General features: G+C 36.7%; 1 protein-coding gene across 1 annotated transcript in view; it reads left to right on the top strand.

The window, feature by feature from the left end:
* VPS13B (vacuolar protein sorting 13 homolog B) overlaps positions 1-20,343 on the top strand; it is a 476,916-nt gene that overhangs the window by 32,198 nt on the left and 424,375 nt on the right. The window contains 1 exon segment of the mRNA XM_037379063.1: positions 15,984-16,107. Within this exon segment, the coding sequence (XP_037234960.1) occupies positions 15,984-16,107 (124 nt within the window).

Below are 20,343 nucleotides of genomic sequence, written 5' to 3'. Positions count from 1 at the left end.
CTACTATCCCGGATGAGTAGGCTTTTAAGACCAACAGGAGCTTTTTAATTATCTAATCTGATTTTCTTTTAAGAAGGTGTCTACAAATTACACTAGTTTTCCCTGATCTTTAGGGCTACTGTGAATCTACTGTTTCTTCCTTGGGCTAACATATGGCACCCCAAAAATTAGTTCGGTGCCTGGAAGTGTTTCTTGAGTAGACCTATGAAGGATTTCTTAAAAAAGAATCAGGATGTTTGTGGGGCTAGCAGCCCTAAGAAATTGAATATGTCTGGCCTTGTTATTGCACACTTGGAAGTACAAGAGAAAGCTTCAGCTGGTGATGTAATGATTCTGTCTGAGGTATATACTGCCACGGGGCTGGTGCTTGACCAGATGCATGCTCTGGGCTAACGGCACATGCAGCAGGGGAACAACAGAAGACTCTAGGGTAGAAGACAAAAAGACAGAGTACTTTCTCCCTTTTTTCTTTGGGGAGGATTAGGAGGAGGAGGACTATTTCATGTCCAGAACTTGTTACACAGGTTGGGACATTGTAATTTGACAAGTTTAATGGTATTAAATATAGCAGTAAACTTTAGTAGTAAACATTACTTGACTGGCCTTGTGGTCTGGGACTGGTGGATATTTGGCAAAATGAGCTATGTCAGTTTTGGGTTGCATGAATGTGAGTGGGTGGATGGACTTAAATTAAGCCAAGTGTAATATTTGCATAGGAGCAGTGAGGGAGAAAATAAAGGGGGTGGGGACCAGAAAAGAAATGCCAAGTATGTTGGAGTCCTCTGGTATGTGGTGTGCACTATGTACTCCTACGTATTTGTTTCCTCATCACTGTGTGAAACATGCCAGATTTTTAGACTGGATAGGCAGCTCTTGTGTGTTGAGATTTTTTTTTTGTTGTTGTTTAATTCAACTGAAAAGCCCCACTGCTTTTCACTGCTTGCTCTTCCATTCCTGCAGTTTTCTGTCCTTCATGCCACTGATGGAGCAGTCAGCAAAAATTCCTTTTGGCAGCTCTCAGTTTGTGGTGCTTCTGAAGATACTTGAAGTTGAGGTTAGAGTTAGTTAAAATATTTTTGTGAAGATTTAATCTTGTTCAAAAAATTAAAACATAGAGGTGTTCTGTGTAAGAGAAATGCTCCTGTTGTCTTCGGTCATTTGCCCCTTGGAATAGAACCCAAAGCTACGGTGGGATGTTACTATATACTTGTTTTCTGCAGCTGTAAATGGAATTGATAAGGAAGGAGTAAGAAGGTGCAGTACCCTGAAACTGGTAATTCCCAGCCTTTTTTATGTGTGATTCTTCAGCAGCCTAAAGTGCTTTCCTGCTTTTAGGAAGGTGTGAATAATCTAAATGGTCACTATCCATAAATGTCTTGATGCAACCCCTTGAAAATCAGTGCTGTGCAACTTATTTGAACATACCAATGAAAGGCAGTGATTTGCAGGAATGAAAGCTCTGAAAGTGAAAAGCTAGTGTCTCTGTATGTGGTCTCCTCTTTAGTGTCTAATTACAGTACAAAGCTTTTATTCTAGAGCAAATCCCAGCTGGCCCTATCAAGTAGAAACAAGAGAAATGTGTTTAGAATCTTCTGCTATCTCACATCATGCTTCTTAAGTTTTGAGACATATAGGGTTTTTTATGTCTGGAGCTTAGGAAGTCTTCAGTCTGATATCAGAAAAATGTAATATTCAAATCCAAATACATGTAAGTAACTGTTTTTGTTGCGATTGACCTAAAATGATGTGGCGAGGATGGTTTGCATTTTAAAAGAAAAATCTATGCCTGTGCTTGGTTTTCTAAACCAAGCGTATTCTTATGTAATAAATAAGGTTTTCACTGTATATTTTGAACACTTTCTATAGACTAAAAAAGTCTATAATCTCTATAGGTTTTAAAAACCTTATCATACAGGCAAATGCTTCACACTGAAGTGTAAACCTGAGTGGGGGGAAATAGCAAATCAGGCAAAGATCTTTACAGAAGTAGATATGAAAAGTTATGGATGTTTATTACAAAAGTAACAGACCAAAAGTAACAGACAAAAAGTATTTTCCATGGCCTGTAACATACACCACATGCAAAGTTTTTGATTAAATACAAGGATACTTTTCTAGTAAAATATAACATTGTGAGCACTACAGATGAATACCTCTTACTTGATACTTCTCACGGAAAAGATTTTCCTACACTGTTTTGCAAAGCTGAGTACAGGAACACAGATTACTTGTGGAAAATGTTGTGCTGTATTCAGGCTATCTGTGTTTTTGTTTTAAAGACTGAATTTAGGGGAAATACTGCATAGCATTAATTTGGTCCATGCAGATATCTATGGGACCCTCTTATTTGTGCAAGTAGTTGTAAAATGTCTTAAAGTGTCAGATATAAACTTTTTCTTAATAGATAATGATATAAATATATATAGTGTGTATATCCATACACACTCATATGTACATACGTATCAGTTTAGCTATAAGTATATCTCTATATACTGTGTGTGTATATTAATTTTTTTATATACTACACTGATGAGCATTGCCATAGTACCTTCATAAAGTAGTCTTTCCTGGGAAGTAATTAAAGAATGTAAAATAGTACATTTGCACATAGGAGCAGAGGGTATATGATAGGCAAGTGTGCACATAATGTGATTATAATCCAGGCACAAAAGAACAGCAGAGGTGGAAGTATCTTTATTTTTTGAGATCTTATGCGTGGCATGCTAATTTGTAGTTGGAAATGATGTTTTAGTAAGCTGCCTCTGTATATCTAGAAGTATTCATAACTTAAGTTTATAGATAAGTTTGGCATTGACACTTGGGATGTAAAAATTTATAAGGAATTTAGATGATAACGCTGTGGCTAGTGTTATTTTTGTCAACTGGAGTTTTAATGAAAATCATAGAAGTATATATACAATCAATAATTTTACAATATTCTGTATCATGATTTGGCATGAAGTTTTGGCTTCATAATTTAGGTGCTCTTTGTTGTTAATATGTATTCTTGCTACTTTATTTTTCAAAGAGCTACTAAAATCTGCAGGTTATCTCCAGTATTGCATCTCTTGTTTTTTAACCATTACACTAAAATTGCAACTCCTTAATTGTATTTTAATTTTTATATTGTTTCTTCTATTTAAATTTATTCATCCTAATGCTGGTAAACTGTGGGATAGTTTAAAAAAAAAGACTGCATGTGGATAGAAAACAGCTGTTTATCATTTGGTAGGAATGCTTGCCTTGCCTACATGTAAGTGCCTGTGTGCTTCCACGAAGGAAGCAGGATTAGGATGAAGTTCTAACTGGCAGACCATGTTTCTAAAAACATACAGAAAGTCACAATGTAGGAACCACAGTTCAGTATATTAAAAAAGATGGATATATAGATGTGTGACTCATATCAGTATGATGCACGGTCACAATTGTGTCCTGTGGTAACTTTCTTGATATGTGGTGTATTCTTTAATTGAACCTCGTATTATACCTTAGAAACTTGTTTTGAGGCTCACATAGACATAAAAGGACTATTTAAGCGTTCACTGTGAAGTGGAGGTGTGTGGTTCTTTGCCTCCTGGCTTCTTGACCAGGAAATTTGGAAATAATGAAGTGCCAGCCTGTTAACTATATGAAGTCTAGATGATTTTTTTTTCTTATCAAGTATAAAACAAATACTTAATCTCTTAGTGCAATGAATCACAAACTTGTGTTCCCCAACAGTGAGTCTTGAGAAAACAGCTCTCAGAATCAGTTGACCACTCTTATTCAAGATTTCAGAAAAAAATGTGGCTCAAACTGATATGTTTCAGAGCTTTATCTTTCCAGAGCACTTTAACAATATGTATGTACCAGTACTTTGTGTTGAACAAACATAGTTTTTTAGGATGTTACTTGTTTATTTATTCACTTTAAGGGTGTATCATTCAGAAGGGATAGCTGCATTGTCCAACTTTGTAGGCACAAGTATGATATAGCTCAACCTACTCTGTGAAATGTAGGGTAAATATCTGGCCCACAGGCTGTCTGGGGGGGAAGGAGGGGAAAGTCAGTAGTGAGGAGACCTGCCTGGAAAGAAGTGGAGGGTGTCTGTATATGGTGGATTCAGGAGTGGATGAACTGTGGTCTGTGCCACAGGAGGGTGCTAAAGCATGAACCTGATCCCTAGGTGATTGCCATGGGGTGGACAATCCTGAATTGTTTTAATCTTTAAATTACTTGTATTACCTACAATTCACATCAAGACTTTTCTTTGTAAAGTGAGGGATTTGCCTTCTGAATAATGGAATTACTTGTTGCAACTGCTCTTCAGGACTGCAGATAAAAAACGTCAGTCGAGGAAAATGCTCTTTTCATTTGGTTTGAATGCAGTTGCACTTAAATGACTTCATAGTTTTGCAGGTAGTATGCTTTTAAGTTAGTTTTTGGAGAAGATAAAACTATCCACCGTTCCAACAAATATATACCATGTAAAATGATAAATATTGGAGAAACTTGAATGAGCTGATGACTTAATGGTGTGTTACCTGTACTCATAACAAACAAATTGATATAACATATTTCTTAACCTAAATGAATAGATAAAACCTGATGAATTATAGATTTAAGATAATATTTTTGAGTTTAGCTTTAAGTATGTTCCTTGGCCTACATTATTCAGTAGTTTTGTTACAGATGATGTTCCGTATTTTGATTTGAAACAGGATACGTTATTTTCTTCTTCCATAATAAATGCTCTCTGAGCTTTCCTGCTTGGCATTATATGAGATTAGAGGAAGTTTCCAGGCTTTTAACTTTCCCACACACATATTTTTTCCCCCAAAGTTCTTTTGAATCTTATTTCTTCACCCTGTTGTCCAATTTTTTATCTTTTTTTGCATGTGGCTAGAGTGTACAGTTGAATACAAACAGTAACAGTCCAGTCCCTCCAGCTTCTTTCAGAATATTTATGTTTTGTTCCCTTGGGCACTTAACTTCATTTCTTGCTGATGTTCATTTTCATCCCTCATTTTAAACCTGTACTCATTCTTTCGTTGCAAGTTAGATCAGGGATAAAAGAAAAAGTATTTTCCATTAAAAATTATTTGGACAGATTTTGGAGAAGGGGTTTTGCTTTTAATTTTATTCAAAAAAGAAACAACCCCAAAAACATTGTGATTAGCTTCTATCAGGGAAAGAATATTCATTTGAAGAATTTTGAATGTCAGGATTTGTGCAAGGAAGTGGCATGCACACAGCAGTTTCTAGAAGGACTAATAAATGCTGGATCCTGATAAGTTCCTACTGTCTGAGAGGAGGCATGCTATATTTTAGACCAATATGATAAAAATTGACATGGTGTATTGTAGTTACTGAGTTCTTTTGTAAAACTTCAAAACAGTTACAATGTATTGTTGACAGTTACGCCTCTTAATATATAGCGTTCTGGTGGTTGTGTGTCATAGATTGGTGACTATTTTAAAAGATAAATTATTGTTTGTTCAGATTTAAGGTAATGTTTGAAAAGCTTTCTTATTTGAGAAGCGGTGCATTTTAAATAATAAAATCCTTGAAAAATAGTGTACACACATAGACTGACAATTGCAAAAGAAATGACTGATAAGTAAAAACTCCTTAATAAACATATTTTGAGTAAGTTACACCTATGTATACTTTTCCTACATTGATTAACCAGGAAGTTTTTGCAACCATCCAGCCAGCTTTGTAGTTTAGTCATTTTGTTAACTAATCTTATTTAGATAAGATGTAATTGATAAATTACATTTGGTGAAAATCTATTCTTCTGTGTAGTGGTGTTGAAGCTAACTTAGAAAGAATAAAACTAAATAACAAAATTTTAAGTGAGTTGTTACAAGTACAGTAGACTATTAATGTGTAATTGAAAGTTTAAATACAGCACTTTGGTAAAATTATTCTTGTTTTTATGGAAGATTTTGCTTGAGACCACTAAATAGCTGGAGATAATTGGAACCCTTCACTAACTCAGCTTCCATGTTTAGAATTTGATCAGCTGAAAAGTTAACAACTATGTAAATTAGGACAAACCATGTTTCAGCTGGGCATATAGAAGTCTCTAAAATTTGACATACTATTATACTCACCAAACAATTTTTAATTTGTTAAAGCTATTCAAATATGCATACATTGCATTAATAATACAATTACATAGTATTACATGTATGTGCATAGAATGCACAAGAAGTTTACTGCATGAGAATGACTATTGGAATAAAGTTAGGAAGTGAAGTTTTGTCTTAACATAGCACTAAAGCCATGAGTGTTCTTTTTGTGAGGATTGTGCCTAGTTCTTAAAAAAGGGGAAGTATTTTTTACTGGTGTCATGTTGATGTTCTAATCTGCTGTAGATCATACTTTACGCTGAGATCTTACTTTTTCTTTAATGAAATTCCCCATCTTTTGTATTTGCGGAATGTAATGAAAACTGTAGAGGGTTTCAGTATTGCAGTGCCTATGGCTGAGAAATCTCTTTCCTGTTTGAACCTCCCTGTACTGATAAAAATATCCTGAAAAGTACCATTCCCAGCTCAGGAAGAATTCCCTGGTGTGTGTTCTGTGGTGAATGGCCACAAGCTTAAGTCTGGCTTGGACTGATCTCAAACAGTAAGTGAGGAAGAAAGGGCTGCTAGACTAAAATCTATGACCCCAATGCTTTTCAGTTGTGTTGGGTTTTAAGCTTGATATCTTAGGGAAAGCAGATGTGCATGATTTTGTCTGTCATTTAGTTTTTTCTTCCTCTTCTGTTTTCACTGCTCCATTAATTTTGAACCTACAGACTATTTCAAACAGTTTTGATGGAGAATTAGTCAAGTGAAGGATAATAACCTATAAATTTGTGAATATCAGTGGCAGCTGGGGAGACCCTAGTCAGTTAACTCCTTCTTCTGACATTGGCATAATAATCCACTGCCATTTCATTACCTCCTTTCCTCTCTTTCCATTCCCAGCAGCTGCCAAAAGCCAAACATTGCCCAAATGATGCTCAGCAATGAAAAGAGCTTGCTTGGACAGCAAGTATTCCAGGCAAAGCTTTGTGCCTCAGGCCTTTCCCTGTCATGTGTCAGAGGTTTGTTGTGATGTTAGAAATGTGAGACCTGGGAATTACTCAATTTGCTGGGGCCCTGCTGTAGGTATGCTGCTCAATACTGTTTGGGATTAGGAGAAAATTTGGTCTGGACAGTATTCTGCCTTCCTCTGAAGGAAGTGGGTGGCAAGGTTATGTTGTAATAAAAGTTATTACTACATCCTTGGCAGGTGCTTGGTGGAGGGAATTCTTGCACATGGGGTCTGGCTCTCTAATAAACTGCAGTAGGAAATGTGTTGGGGGAAGGTACCGCTGAAAGAAAGTGTGAAATGGAGCTGCAACTACAACCCACTTGGTCAGGGAGGGGGAAAAAAGTACCTTTAATAATGTGCCACCACAAAGGAAAGTGATGTCTTGGTGAAGAGTTTGGTGCCAGCTGAAATAGGGTTGGGGTCTAGTGGTAGCCCTTGAGCAGGTAGAATTGATGACAAGAGTGACCCGAATGGACCAAGTGTTTGCTAATAGTTCCCAGATGTTGTCTGATGTATCAGTGATGTGATCAAGCCATTCTTGGTTTGGTTTTCCTGCAGTATTCAGGACAACATAATTGATAAATGCTTAAAGAAATAGTGCTTAGCTACTCTTAATTAATATTTCAGGGGACCTGTAATAAGATGAGAGTATGTCCAGTCTTTGGTCCAGAATTTTCACAAATAGCACAGAAAAAAATGTAAACTGGCTTCAATACTGTTACTCTGCATAAAAGAAATGCAGTAGTGTAAGGAAAAAAATAATGTTGGTGGTGCTGACCAGTTCAGTGGCTGGACCTGTCTGTGGGTGAGGTGGTCCTGTAACAGCCCTGAATTGTGCATTAGGCTGGATGACAGCAGAAACAGTCAGACTGTTCTGGGAGTCTTCATGTGTGATATAAAATGTTCAACTTGAAATACATACTCTGTTTTGTTCAGACTTAATGTTTAGGAGAAATGGAGATGCCAGTTCTTTTAACATTCTTATCATTCTTATTAGGTTTGTGGTTTGTTTTTTTTTTTTTTTTTTTTTCCTGAGCACAAGTTGGGAAAGAGTATAAAAATGTATGTCGCTTCTTGTCTCTTCTTATGTTTGCAGTCTGTTCTGTGGAGTGTGTTTCCTGTCACTGTTTCCTCCCAGTCCTTCAGGGTAACTGTTCCAGCCAACTCTTCATCCTGTTTCCAGGCACAGAGACTATGTAGGGCAGAATGGTGCGTTTTAGGCCACATCCATCCTATATCAAGGATGCCCCATATCATCGATTTTTCTGAAGGAGCTCACGTAACATTAGTCTTTCTGCTACATCTCTTTTCCTGTCAGATCACCCTCTGTGGAGACTTAGTTCTGTGCACTATGAGTTTTGTGGAAGAAACATTTAGGAGCTGCCTTTTCTGTTTCTTTTTTTTCTTCTTCTCTGTTTCTTTTTTTTCTTCTTCTCTGTTTCTTTTTTTTCTTCTTCTCTGTTTCTTTTTTTTCTTCTTCTCTGTTTCTTTTTTTTCTTCTTCTCTGTTTCTTTTTTTTCTTTCAATCCAGCTGCCAGTTGCTACTGTAATATTTCTTACTGTTTGTTTTCTTCTTTGTATCTTTGACAGCTCTAGTCTAGGATTAGAACTTCACTGTGCTAGGTATCACACACAGAATAATCTTACAGAATTAAGATGCCCCTACCCATATTCCCCCAAACAAAAGCACTGGGCAAACTTCCTGTAACATGAGGAAGACTGAAATCTTTAAAAAACTTCTCCTAGGAGAAATTGCAGAAAAGCCATTTTGAGTTATTTCTATTTAAAAGCACTTACATCATGGTAGTTGGCCTCATAATTATTTAAAAACCAAAGTAAATGTATCAAAAACTTTACTGGATTTTCAGCTAGCAGTTTATAATATAATTTTTTTTAAAAAATATGAAGAAGATATTTGTACAAGTCACTTCCCTCAAAATAACTTGCAAAGTAATTTTAATTTCTTCTCTTGTCTTTGGTTGTTGAGAAATTGAGGTATATTTCTGAGGAGCACTTAGTGGGAATAGCCTGTTTTATTTATGTTTGGCTCTATGGCTTCATCATAGGCTTTCAGACTCTTGACAGCTCCCTGTTGTAAACAAAAGCATGTTCCTCCCAAATACCTCAGATAATCAGCTAATCAAAACAGTAGCAGCATCACAGGGAGATGCTATTGCCCGGGAATCAATACACACAAAACACACATCCTGCAATATCAGTGCAACAGACATACCACAGGCTTTTTGGTTTTCATTTGGGGCTGCTGTGGCAGCATTTTAATCTGTCCACAGCTTTGACATGATTTTTTTTAACTGATACTTCTATTTCAGAGCGCATTGTGCTATGCTAATAGAGAATTAATAAAGCTGATAACAGACTGAGAGATGTATGTAACTTCCTGATCTAGTGCAGGTATCTTAGTGTGCCTTGCTGGTCACTGCTACCATTAGTTTCTCTGATGCAACAAGATGCAAATGCCTGCTAACACCTTGTTAAATTATTTCTTATTGCTCCATTTTTGTCCATTATTCTTAACCAGGTTATCAGTGTTTATTCTCCCCACTCATCAAGGTGCTTTGCCACTGCACCTCTGCCCCAAATTCCTTGGTACTTCTTCATAGTACGTAAATTAAGGAGTTGACTTTGGACATGTGTCTACATGAAATAGTACTGTAAAAAAACCACCCTAAGTAGGAAAATAAAGACCTTGCATCATGTTCTCATCTGCCTTGGAGAAAGACGGAGCTTATCGTCTGAGTACTCACACTGAAGTATGTGTGAACTCCTTAATTATTCTACAAAATAGTAGCACAGTCTGATTTGGCTAGATCTTCTTTTCAGTATTTTTATACCATTATTTTTAAGTATGCATATATGTATATAATTTTAAAGTTAGTGTGCATTAGACTATTAACTCATACCTTCCAGAAGATTTACAGGTGTCATGTTTAGGTCACTGATTTTTCTGTTTCAGTGTTGTTATGCATCTAGTTTGCTGTTCACTAGAAAAATAATTAAATTCATTTTCTGTTGCTGTTTGTCGTTAACTCTTAGTAAAATCTTCTTTGCAGCATAACTGTGCAGTGAAATTATTGAGGCTGTATTAAGGTTGATTACTCGTTTGTAAGTATTGGTCTACCTGTGCTAGCCAGCAGAAGTGTCGCTGCAAGTTTAGACAGAGGTGTAGTATGAATTAATTTGTGTACGTGTATGTATATAATGCATATTGACAGTTGTACAGCAATGGAACATAGATACCTTTTTGAAACCAACATCTTAGTGCTTACAGTTTTAGTAAAACTTGTAGTGTAATTTTAAGAGAACATTTTTAAAAACTTGTATTGCTTTTTGTTTCATTTTTGCATGGAGAGAAATCATAGAGCAGTTTGGGATGCTGTCTGGAGATGAACTATTCCAACCTCATGCCCAAAGCAAGTCCAATTAGAGCAGGTTGCTCCAGGGTGTCACCGGTCAAATGCTGAATAGCTCCAAGGACGGAAACTCCCATCATCTCTCTGGGCAGCCTGTTCTAATACTTGATTACCCTCCTGGTGAAAAAGTTTTTGCCTTGCTTGGAATTGCCTGTATTTCAGATTTGTCAGAGGCGTACTGTGAGAAGATGAGTGGCAACAGACACAGAGTCTGGCTGCTTCTTCTCTGTACCCTCCCATCAGGTAGCTGCAGACAGCAGTGGGATCTCCTTTCTCCACGCTCAGCAGCTGCAGTTGTCTCTGTCTCCCCTGAGGGAGAACTTATGTGCCCCATCCCCCTAACCACCATGGTAGCTCTCCATTGGATTTTGGTTCTGGTACATCCATGTTCTTCTTGTTCTGGAGGGCCTTGGACGGGGTGCAGTACTCCACACAGTGTCTCCCAGGGGTCAAAGAGAGGGGAAGAATCATGACCCTGGCTTCACTCTTGCTGACACACCCCACCACACAGTTGGCTGCCTTTGCAGCAAGGGCACACTGCTGGCTCACGTTCAGCATGCTGACCTCGGGACCCTTGGATTCTTTTCTGCAAAGCTGCTTTCTAGCAGTTTGGTTTTTAGTCTGTAGGGTTCCACAGAGTACCTCCATTGCAGGCATGGCGCTTGGTGTTCTCGTCTGGACTTCGCTGAGTTCCTGACAGCCCATTTCTTCAGCCTCTCCAGGACCCTATCAATAGCAGCTCTGCCCCTCAGCTCCTTCCCCTAGGTTAGTACCATCCACAGCCTTGCTGAGGGTGCGCTCTGTTCCATCTTCCAGGTCCTTAATAAGCCTGTCAAACACCGTGGGCTTGGTACTGATCCCTGAAGGATGCCACAAGTAACCAGCCACCAGTTGGACCCTTTGAACCCAGTAATCCAGCCACTTTTTCACCCAACTTATCTCCCACTATTCAGCTGGTGTCTCAACAGTTTGGGAATAAGGTCTGTGCGTAAGACTGTATCAAAGGCCTTGCTAAAATGAATTCATTCTGAATATTACTTTAGTCTTGCCACAGGCAGCTAACTATGTAGTCGTATAAGCACAGTCTACTAGTGGGAAATAAGTTCCTTTCTTGCAGTTTTTGCATCTTGCAACTTTAAGATATGCTTTACAGCAATAGAAATAGGTATCTCTTACTGATTTGTAAAGAATATTAAGCTCATTGTTTTAGAAATGACAAAGGATCAGAAAAGGCAAAATTTTGTAGAGGAAGATAGAAAATGGTGATGGAGAACTCTCTGCAAGGTTGTGCAGTAGGTACTTAAGCTGGGTTTGGGTTTTAGAATTTTAATTCATAGCGGTTGGTTTTACACATTTTCCTATGTGTGTTTTTTAAGAACTCTGTTTTCTTTAACTTGATTTGATGAAAGCAGAGGGACAATATTTGCATAAATAGCTAAGTGATTCCCAAGAGAAAACATTATTTTCTCATTAAGCATACTTAAGAGGCATTTTGGAAGTCTTGCATATTAAATAGTTTATATGTATTTTAAAATGAGAAATTCTCTTTTTAAAGAGAAGAACAAGTACGTATTTTAAATGTAGAAAACAGAGTAATGAATGAAGATGATAAATTCCACTTATTAGGAAAGATCATAATAAGCCTCATCTATTGTGTGTTCAGGTGTTGTCAATTGTAATTTGCTTTAAGTCTTGCAGTAACTGTTTCATATTGCAGTAGAAAACTGACTGAGGAACTCGCATGTAAACTTACTAGCCTAGGTGTCTAGCTCGTTACTTGTGACTTGCATGGTTTTAGAAGTAACCATAGTGCTCTATAAAAGTGCTTCAGCTGAGTACCTGGTCAGACACATTTGCCAAAAGGGAAAAAGGAGCCTGGTTGTGCAAATTTCTGTTTGTCCCGATTCAAGGTGTACTTGTATAACACCACCCGTAAGCTGGACTTCATGTTAAATTTTTTGGGTATTTAGGCTTTACTTATGATGCAAGTTAGTGGGAAAAGATATTTTTGTGACTGTTATTTTCGTTACAAGTCATCTCTCTAGATAGATCATGAGTATTTTTAGTTTTCCACTTTTGTGACTGTTGTTTGGAGTCACTCTTGTTAATGCTCAAATGAACAGGCATTTACCAAATCTCATGCTGTAACTATAGTTATTAGCACTTTTAGAATGTAACTCCCTTCCCACCCCCAGTATAATTTTGACTTCAACTTTAAAATGTTTGTCGTCTGGTGTGAGGTGGATTTATGGGAGCGCAGTAGTTTTAGTGCCTTTTGGCTGGGTGTTTCTGATGACATCACTGTGATCTAGACACAGTGTGTGACTCTAGTTGGTTCCAGTGTTAAATAGTTTCATAATTATGCTAGTTTTGGCAGTTTGCTTGGAACTTTTTCCCATCTCTTTAATGAACATGTTTTAGTTCTGGGCTTATGAGACAGCCACATGTTTGAAAAATTAATAGTGTACTCTTAAAGTTAACGTTGAGCAGAAGCGTGCAGATGCAGAAAGCTTTTGGATATACGCATACAAAGGAATGTAGTTCCTATAAGGTCGTGGCCACTGTTATCTTCTGGTGATTAAAGAATGCAATGTTTGTTTTGTAATGTATCAATAGCTGTTGTGAAAAGCGGTTGGTGTGCATGCTCAAAAAAGCTGCATGCAGCTCAAACGTTTTTAATAATTGCGTAATGTAAGGAGACGAATGGATATTGTCCAGGATGAAAAAAATGTTTTTCAAATGTGTGGTCAGGTTGAATTCTGCTTTAAAGTACGTGTGCTGTGTTATTTCATGTGGTTTAAGTCACATAGGTATATTTCTGAGATAAAATTTTGTGTTGCATTTTGGCACCATCTTGGAACATGTAAATTTTTTGTTTTGATTACACTTAGGTCCAACTTTCTCTAAATGATTGAAACCATTTTCCACCACAACAGACTTGTGGCTCAGGGAAGTATAAAAAGGTTATTGTATTGAATTTATTTCTAGGTTAAGATTTGAGACTTTCTTTCAAAATTAGCACAATCTAAGAGTTTTCTGCTCCTTTCCTTTAAAACAAACACCCCCCACACCCCCAGCCTAGTGTGCTGGTGTGTATTCCTAACTCTTATGAAAGTGGTAAAAGCTTAAACCACTCTTACATCATATTTAAGCTTTAATCATATACAGTATTACTAAAACGTTGCATAGATTTTGCGTGAAGTTATGAGAAGATTGATTGTGTAACTACACAGATAGAAAAGTTAAACCTGAACGTAGTCAGGCTTCACACTCAGTCAGCACTCCAAAAATAGAACGCCTTCCCCATACCCCTGCCTGCCCTTTCGTTTTCTTATAGCCAACATAGATATTAAGAGGCAAGCATAAGTGTGATCCTATCAGATCAAATCGTTAAATAATTGCACCGCAGCATTCTGTACAATCCACAACTGAGAGGAAAGAAGGAAATGTGTTAATTGAGGTGTTTGATCACACTGATGTCTCATGTGGTTTTTTTAGTTTTTTTTTTTTAAAAAAAAAAATCGAAAAATAAATAGCAGTATGGTGACTCATCTGAAAAAAATATTTTCATGCTACATGTGAACTAATTTCCAAGGCAGAGGGTATGGTTAAAAGATATTTCAAAAGTTTAGCTTAAGAGTCTATGATCTAATTCTCAGTAACCTGGAGACATGAAGGAGAGGTGAGCCTTTCTCATTAGAAAGTATACATGCTGATGAACAGACTTTCATCACCCTTGGTTTAAAAATAAAGCAAAAGCTGTTGTTATTGCTCAGGTATGCCATGAAGAAAGGGGTGGCTTTCTAATGAAATTGCACTGTAGTTAAAATTCTGAGAGAGTCTTCAGGAGACTTTTTCCTCGATGAAAAGCATCAGAAAGTTCTCAGAGATAAGAAAGCAAACAAATGCCCTCCAAACAGAGTTTATGCTTAACACCCGTTTCATTTTTTCATGCGTTGGAATGGGAAACTCCTCTATGAATGAAATGGCCAATTAACCATAAAATAAAAATCAAGAAACAGCTCATTTCAATACTGGATTGATGTCTGGAAAACCTCAAATACTTTATTGTAGCTCACCCTCCTTTAGAAGCGTCTCTACCCTTCTAAAGTATGAATGGGTTTGTCTTCAGCAATTTCTCCAAATAAGTTCAGTCTTCTATTCCCTCTCCTCCCCAGGCTAAGATTATCTTGCTTTTTTTTTTTTTTTTTTTTGTTGTCTTAGTGAATTGGTGTTTACCACTTTATCAGAGAATTTTCCTTTGCATTCTCTTTTTCTTTACATGGAGTGGAAGGGAAGAAACTGTTTTCAAGTGTTTTTTGAAGTTGTAGACTTCTACTTGAAATGTATCATTACATGTAACTTTTTTTTGTATTGCAAAAAAAAATTAAGAAGCAAGTAATGTGAAGATTCCATCTTGTAATTTCTCTGAGATGATTTAAAATGCTAGCTAGTGTACAGGGAAACACATAATCTATCCTGTAGAAAAACACAGCACTGTAAGCTGTTTGCTTTTTGGTGGTTAGAGGACTTAAGAATATTATAGCTTCATATTGCAGTACTTGACATTTGTTCCCCAAAGCCGCCTTCTTGTGAACATGTTGCATGATCCTAATAGTGCTATGACCCAGAGAGCGTTTCACTCTTTCTCTGCAAAAGACTACATCTACTGAGAGATAATTTGGCTTGGATCAAAAGTTGTAAGAATTTGCTTCCTCTCTAACTTGCTTTTCTAAAGAATATTTGCGTTACTTTTCTTGGCTTTCTTGCACTTGAGTCTTGTAGTTAAACTGTCATTCTGGAATGTAATGGGAATATTAGTGGGGTATTTAAAACTCTGAATTCAGCTAATTAAGATCTTGTGTATGCGAATTTCAACTTGTAAGGCTTATATCATATTATCTAATTGAGCCATGTTTCCTGCTTCTGAATTCCTTAAGGTGAGTAAGCAGTATAAAAGCTCAAGATGAGCTGGTTCCCTCTGTTCACTTGTCTTTTCTGGGGCCATGTTTTACTGTTTTAGAAATATGCAAAAATACTTTGTTCTGTGAACTGGCTTCAGTTAGCTATATTAGGAAGGACATGACTGATATCTTGGAACTGTCTGAGCTGGTTGCATGAGCAGGCATGTAAGCTCATAAAATTCAGTAGTTTCTCATATTTGTTTTGGTAGTCTGCAAGGCACTGTCTTTGAAGGAATGTTTCAGCAGAAATGCAACTAGATGAAATGTGTTCTGTTGAAATTAATAATTGACTGAGGTGTTTGGTTTTTTTTAAATAAAACTGAAAATATTAATTATAAATAATTTTTTATGTTGCCCAGCTTGTTTTGTAATACTTTCTGTAGTTAGACGCGTGTACAGGATTGAATTGATGGGAAAACAGCAACAGAAGTTTCATTTACCAAACCTTTACCAAGTCATTCTCCCCACATTTATTTTATTTGTGTTTGGTTGACTCAGTTGCTTTCTGTTCTTTTAGCAAGAAGACCATGAAAGTTGTGGTTCCAGTTCAACAAACCGCAGTACCACAGAAAGCATCAAGTCAGCAGTAAAACCACGACGAGTTCAGCAGTCTGCTTCTCCTGACTCCGATTTACCTCCAGGTAATCCGTAATTTCAGAAGCTGGATTGTATTGAAGTTATAGAAAATACCTAAATTTCATTCAGGTGACCACAGTGTCTAAGTTAAACTGCTATATTTCTCTCCACCTACAAATCACGTAAAGGTGAGTGAAATACACAAATATTATGAAATGGAACCACATTGCAAAAAACCATAGTTAATCCTTTTATCTTTTTCCTTCCATTTTGTTGAATTTTTAAATTTACAGAACTAGTTTATAACACAAGTTAGATCAGTGTGAGAAACATACTACAGGGGTAGTGTGTTGGATTTTTATCTTCTCTCTGCTACTCCGGTCTTCTGTTTCAGATCACTCTGTTTTCTACTGCTCATTAACTGCTCAGTGGTTCACATTAAGCTGTTTCTTGTATGTTTTCAGACATTTTGTTTTGAGATTCTTATAGAGTTGTTTGAAAGGTAAGGTTCTTCCTTTATAAGGGTTTGAGAGTATTAATTCTGAAAGATGTTTCTTATAGAGGTCTTTACCTACTGGTGGTCACCACTTTCCCCCCTTACCCTCACCCTGGCCCTGAATTCGGCTCAATTGAACTTGGAGGTATTTCTATGATAAAAAAATGTCTGAGGAACTATATGTATGATTACTGTTGATTCTGAGTTTGCACAGAAACTTGGGAGTGTTTTTTTGTGTAGAAAAATGAAACTGGAGAGTACTGGGAGGAACTGCAGTTTGGCTTCTCGTGGCATGTCATTTTAGAAGGGTTACAAGATGTGACAGTTTTGTGTTAGGCTTTTTTCCTGTCTTTCGTTAAGAGAAAGTTTATACTTGCCTTGAACAAAGGAGAACATTGTAATTTAGTGTGTGGAATATTATATACTACAAAGTATCATCTTGCTTTGGAATGAGTACTTGAGGAGCCAAGTTTGGAGGCTCTCAAAGCTCTGATGTCCAATAAACTCCAGTAGCTTGGATTTGCAGGACTCTTGGCATCCACCATTTCCTACCATGGACAGCACTGCAGCTCTGCCAGTGCCTTGGCTTTGGTTCTTTGGGTCTCACCTTGAACAACTGGAATCAAAGGCTTGCCAAAGAATTAGATGGCTATGTTGCCTTCAGTGACAGTTTTAGGGTTTTGGTTGCCCAAGGTTGTTTCTGTCAGGGTTACCTGTGGACCTTCCAGAAAGGTGTGGTCTTAGTGAAAGGCTGGAGGTCTGCTTGTTGTAATGTCAACATCTGATGAAGTTAAAACATTTCAAAAGGTATGTGCTTCCACAGATCCAGATGCAAGATGTGCATTGAAAATTGGTTTGAGCGTTGTCTTTTATGAATAGTTGTGGTTCTTAATAAGTGTGCTCATATGAGTTGCACATCTTGTATTTGCAGTACCGTAGCAAATTACCAGGTCTGATGCCTTCCTATATTATTATTTGATAGATTCTGTCTATGTACTTTGTGATTCTGTGAAACTGTAAGGCAGTATCACCTCCTTCATTGTAATCACATTGCTTCTGCAGCTGTATAGACTGTGTTGGTAGGGAAGTCTAATGATTCAGAGGGCAGTAGTGAAATCTTACCTTATTGAATGGACTGTGATTTATTTTCCGTGTGGTGAAGTTCTCTAAATACAATTGGTTGTGGGTTTTTTTTGACGCATAAATAACGCTGTTTAATATAGAGGTTCTATGTAGTAAACAGCTTCCATGAGGACTAGAGGCCTCCTTATAGGAAGATTCTATTCTCTGTGGTATAGGATATGCTTTGCTAAGCTTTTACTTGCACATCCTGGGTTTTAGTAAGATGTTGAGTCATCTGCTTAATTTGTTTGATTTCGGAGGACATAGGCGTTATGCTACTGTTGTAATTTGTTGAAAGATTTGTTCTTTAGCTCCGCTATTCTTAGAGATGGAGCTGGTTAAAGCTTAGCTAAAGATAAAGCCTTGGTAATAATAGAGCACTGCTAAACGTAAGGTATTTAGATGTGACCAGTCTGATGATATCAAGTGTAGTACTACCATGTTTTGGAGAGTTGGATCTGGAACTGCAGTTGTAGTTATTACTGTGCAGTGCAGCCTGCTGGGTACTGGAAAACTTGGAAAAAGCATACATGTGGATTTTTACCTCGGGAGAGGATTTACCTCTACAGATTTTTCTGATATTTTTAGTCACTTCATCATAGAATACCTGAATTCTAGGTGAAAAGATGGTCATAGATACTTAAAAACTACAGGAATAAGAAGCAACCTCCACCTGTTTTTTTCCCACTTGTACTTAAAACAACCCTTTTTTTTAAACACCCGTCCGTCCCCCCCCCCCCCCCCCCCCCGTGTTTTACATGAACTTGTTGATGTTCTTGTTACTTTGTTTTGAATAGTAAGAATTACAATTTATATTAATTTTCTTAAAAGACTGATCCTCACTCATGAGAATCTGATTCTAGTATATTTGAAGATAAACTTAATTAGACATCTGGTACCTGTACGGTATTTTTAACAATATACTGTGCCAGTAGTTTGTAAATGCCTTGCAGAAGTGTGGAAAAAAAAAGTTTGTTTCAAATCTATGACCCCAGTTTCATTTGGAAGATATAATTCTGTTCCTTCTTTCATGCTTTTGGGCAAAAGGACACATGAAAGAATTGTTGCTCTTCTCCTACTGATAGTTTTTAGCAGTATTCAGAACTTGTTGGTTGGTTTCTTTTGGTTGGGTGTGGGTTGTTTTGCTTTTTTTTGTTTTGTTTTTGTCCCCTTCCTCCAGCTATGTTGCTGGAGTTGTAGTGTTTGTCATTCACAGAAGGAAAACATAAATCAGATTGACTTTGAAAGACCCTTGAAAGTAGGATATCCAAAAAACTCTGCAGCTGCATAGGGACAGCTTCACCTCAATGAAATTAGTAGCTTGCTTTAAAATAGTAATTAAATTACTGGTTATGATTTTATAGTCACTAGTTACATAGTCTGCAAAACATTTCTATGCTGAACTTAAAAGCAACTAAATGCTTTGTGCCAGCTTCTATTTATCCACAGGTCAGTTTACACTGCTCCGGTGATGAATATGGGTCTCTTATGTCCCTTAATTATTGAAATAATCCATCTGGTTTTCTGAATTCATATAACCTAAAAATAAGTTACCATTTTAAGAAGTCGGTGAGAAAATTCCTAAAACCTAGTTACTGTAATATTTTAGGATTGATATGCAAAAAAGGTAAATTCACTTTGTTAGAAATCTGACAGTATAAGCTGTCAAAATTTTGACTTCCGCTGCATTTCTGAATTTCCTCTTTCTGTAGACAATGGTCTAAAAATTTTAGAGATTTTATTCTAATACGATTATAATCCTAGTGGGAGATGTTAAAAGGCTAGTTCTGTCCTGTTGCAAGTAGCTTACCTCAAAGGGTGATGTATGCTCAAGAACAGTATAAAATTAAGAAAGCTGAGTTACGGTAAGAAATGAGATCTGTTTTACAATTAAGATTTTAATATTTAAATACTTTTAAAACATAGAAATGTACATGTTCAAAATCAAAATAATCTGCTAATGGTAGCTGAAAGAATCTTTTGCATTTAATAAAAGAAGAGATTGGAGGCTTTGAACGCTGAGAAAGGAAAATGTCTTATGTCAACTGTGTAAGTATGCAATTGTGGAACTCGAGGAAATCACTTAAGTAATGGTAAAATGTTCCATATACTTCAAGGTGAAAGTAATATTTGAGTGTGAAAATGATGACTATCTAGAAGAAGGAGAGTAAAATGGAAGTAACAAAGTGAGTCTGCTGTTATTGATCTCACGATGTTTCAATGTTCATTTTAAGTTTTATATGAATTGCAATTGTTGATATAAGTGAGTCTCATTTATTGCTAGCTTTTGAAAACTGTATATTGTTAATTGCCTTTATTCAGCACAGTTACCAAACTAGAACTCTATAGCATGTATTAAACACATTTTTGGATAAAATGTGAGTAATGTTATAAATTTTAAATAACAGAGATTTTAAGTCCTGGTTTGTGTGGTTTTTTTTTCTTTTTTCTAGCACAAACAAGTTAGCTTCATAGTTACATTTAGTATACGTAAAACATGAATATGGGTAGTATTTAATTTCTTTACCATATTGGTAAAATATGAATGTTTACTGCATACTGGGAGCTCACAGGCAAGATCATTTTTCCAATCACATTATGTCTGAAAAAATTTAAATTAATTTGTTCCCAACAGACTTCAGTGCAGGTGCTTGCTATTTGGGTTGTTGACAGAAACTGATTT

Source organism: Falco rusticolus, chromosome 3 (assembly GCF_015220075.1).
Source record: "Falco rusticolus isolate bFalRus1 chromosome 3, bFalRus1.pri, whole genome shotgun sequence".
NCBI lineage: Eukaryota > Metazoa > Chordata > Aves > Falconiformes > Falconidae > Falco > Falco rusticolus.
Note: the sequence above shows the minus strand (reverse complement) of the source record. Positions and strands in the feature narration are given on the sequence as shown.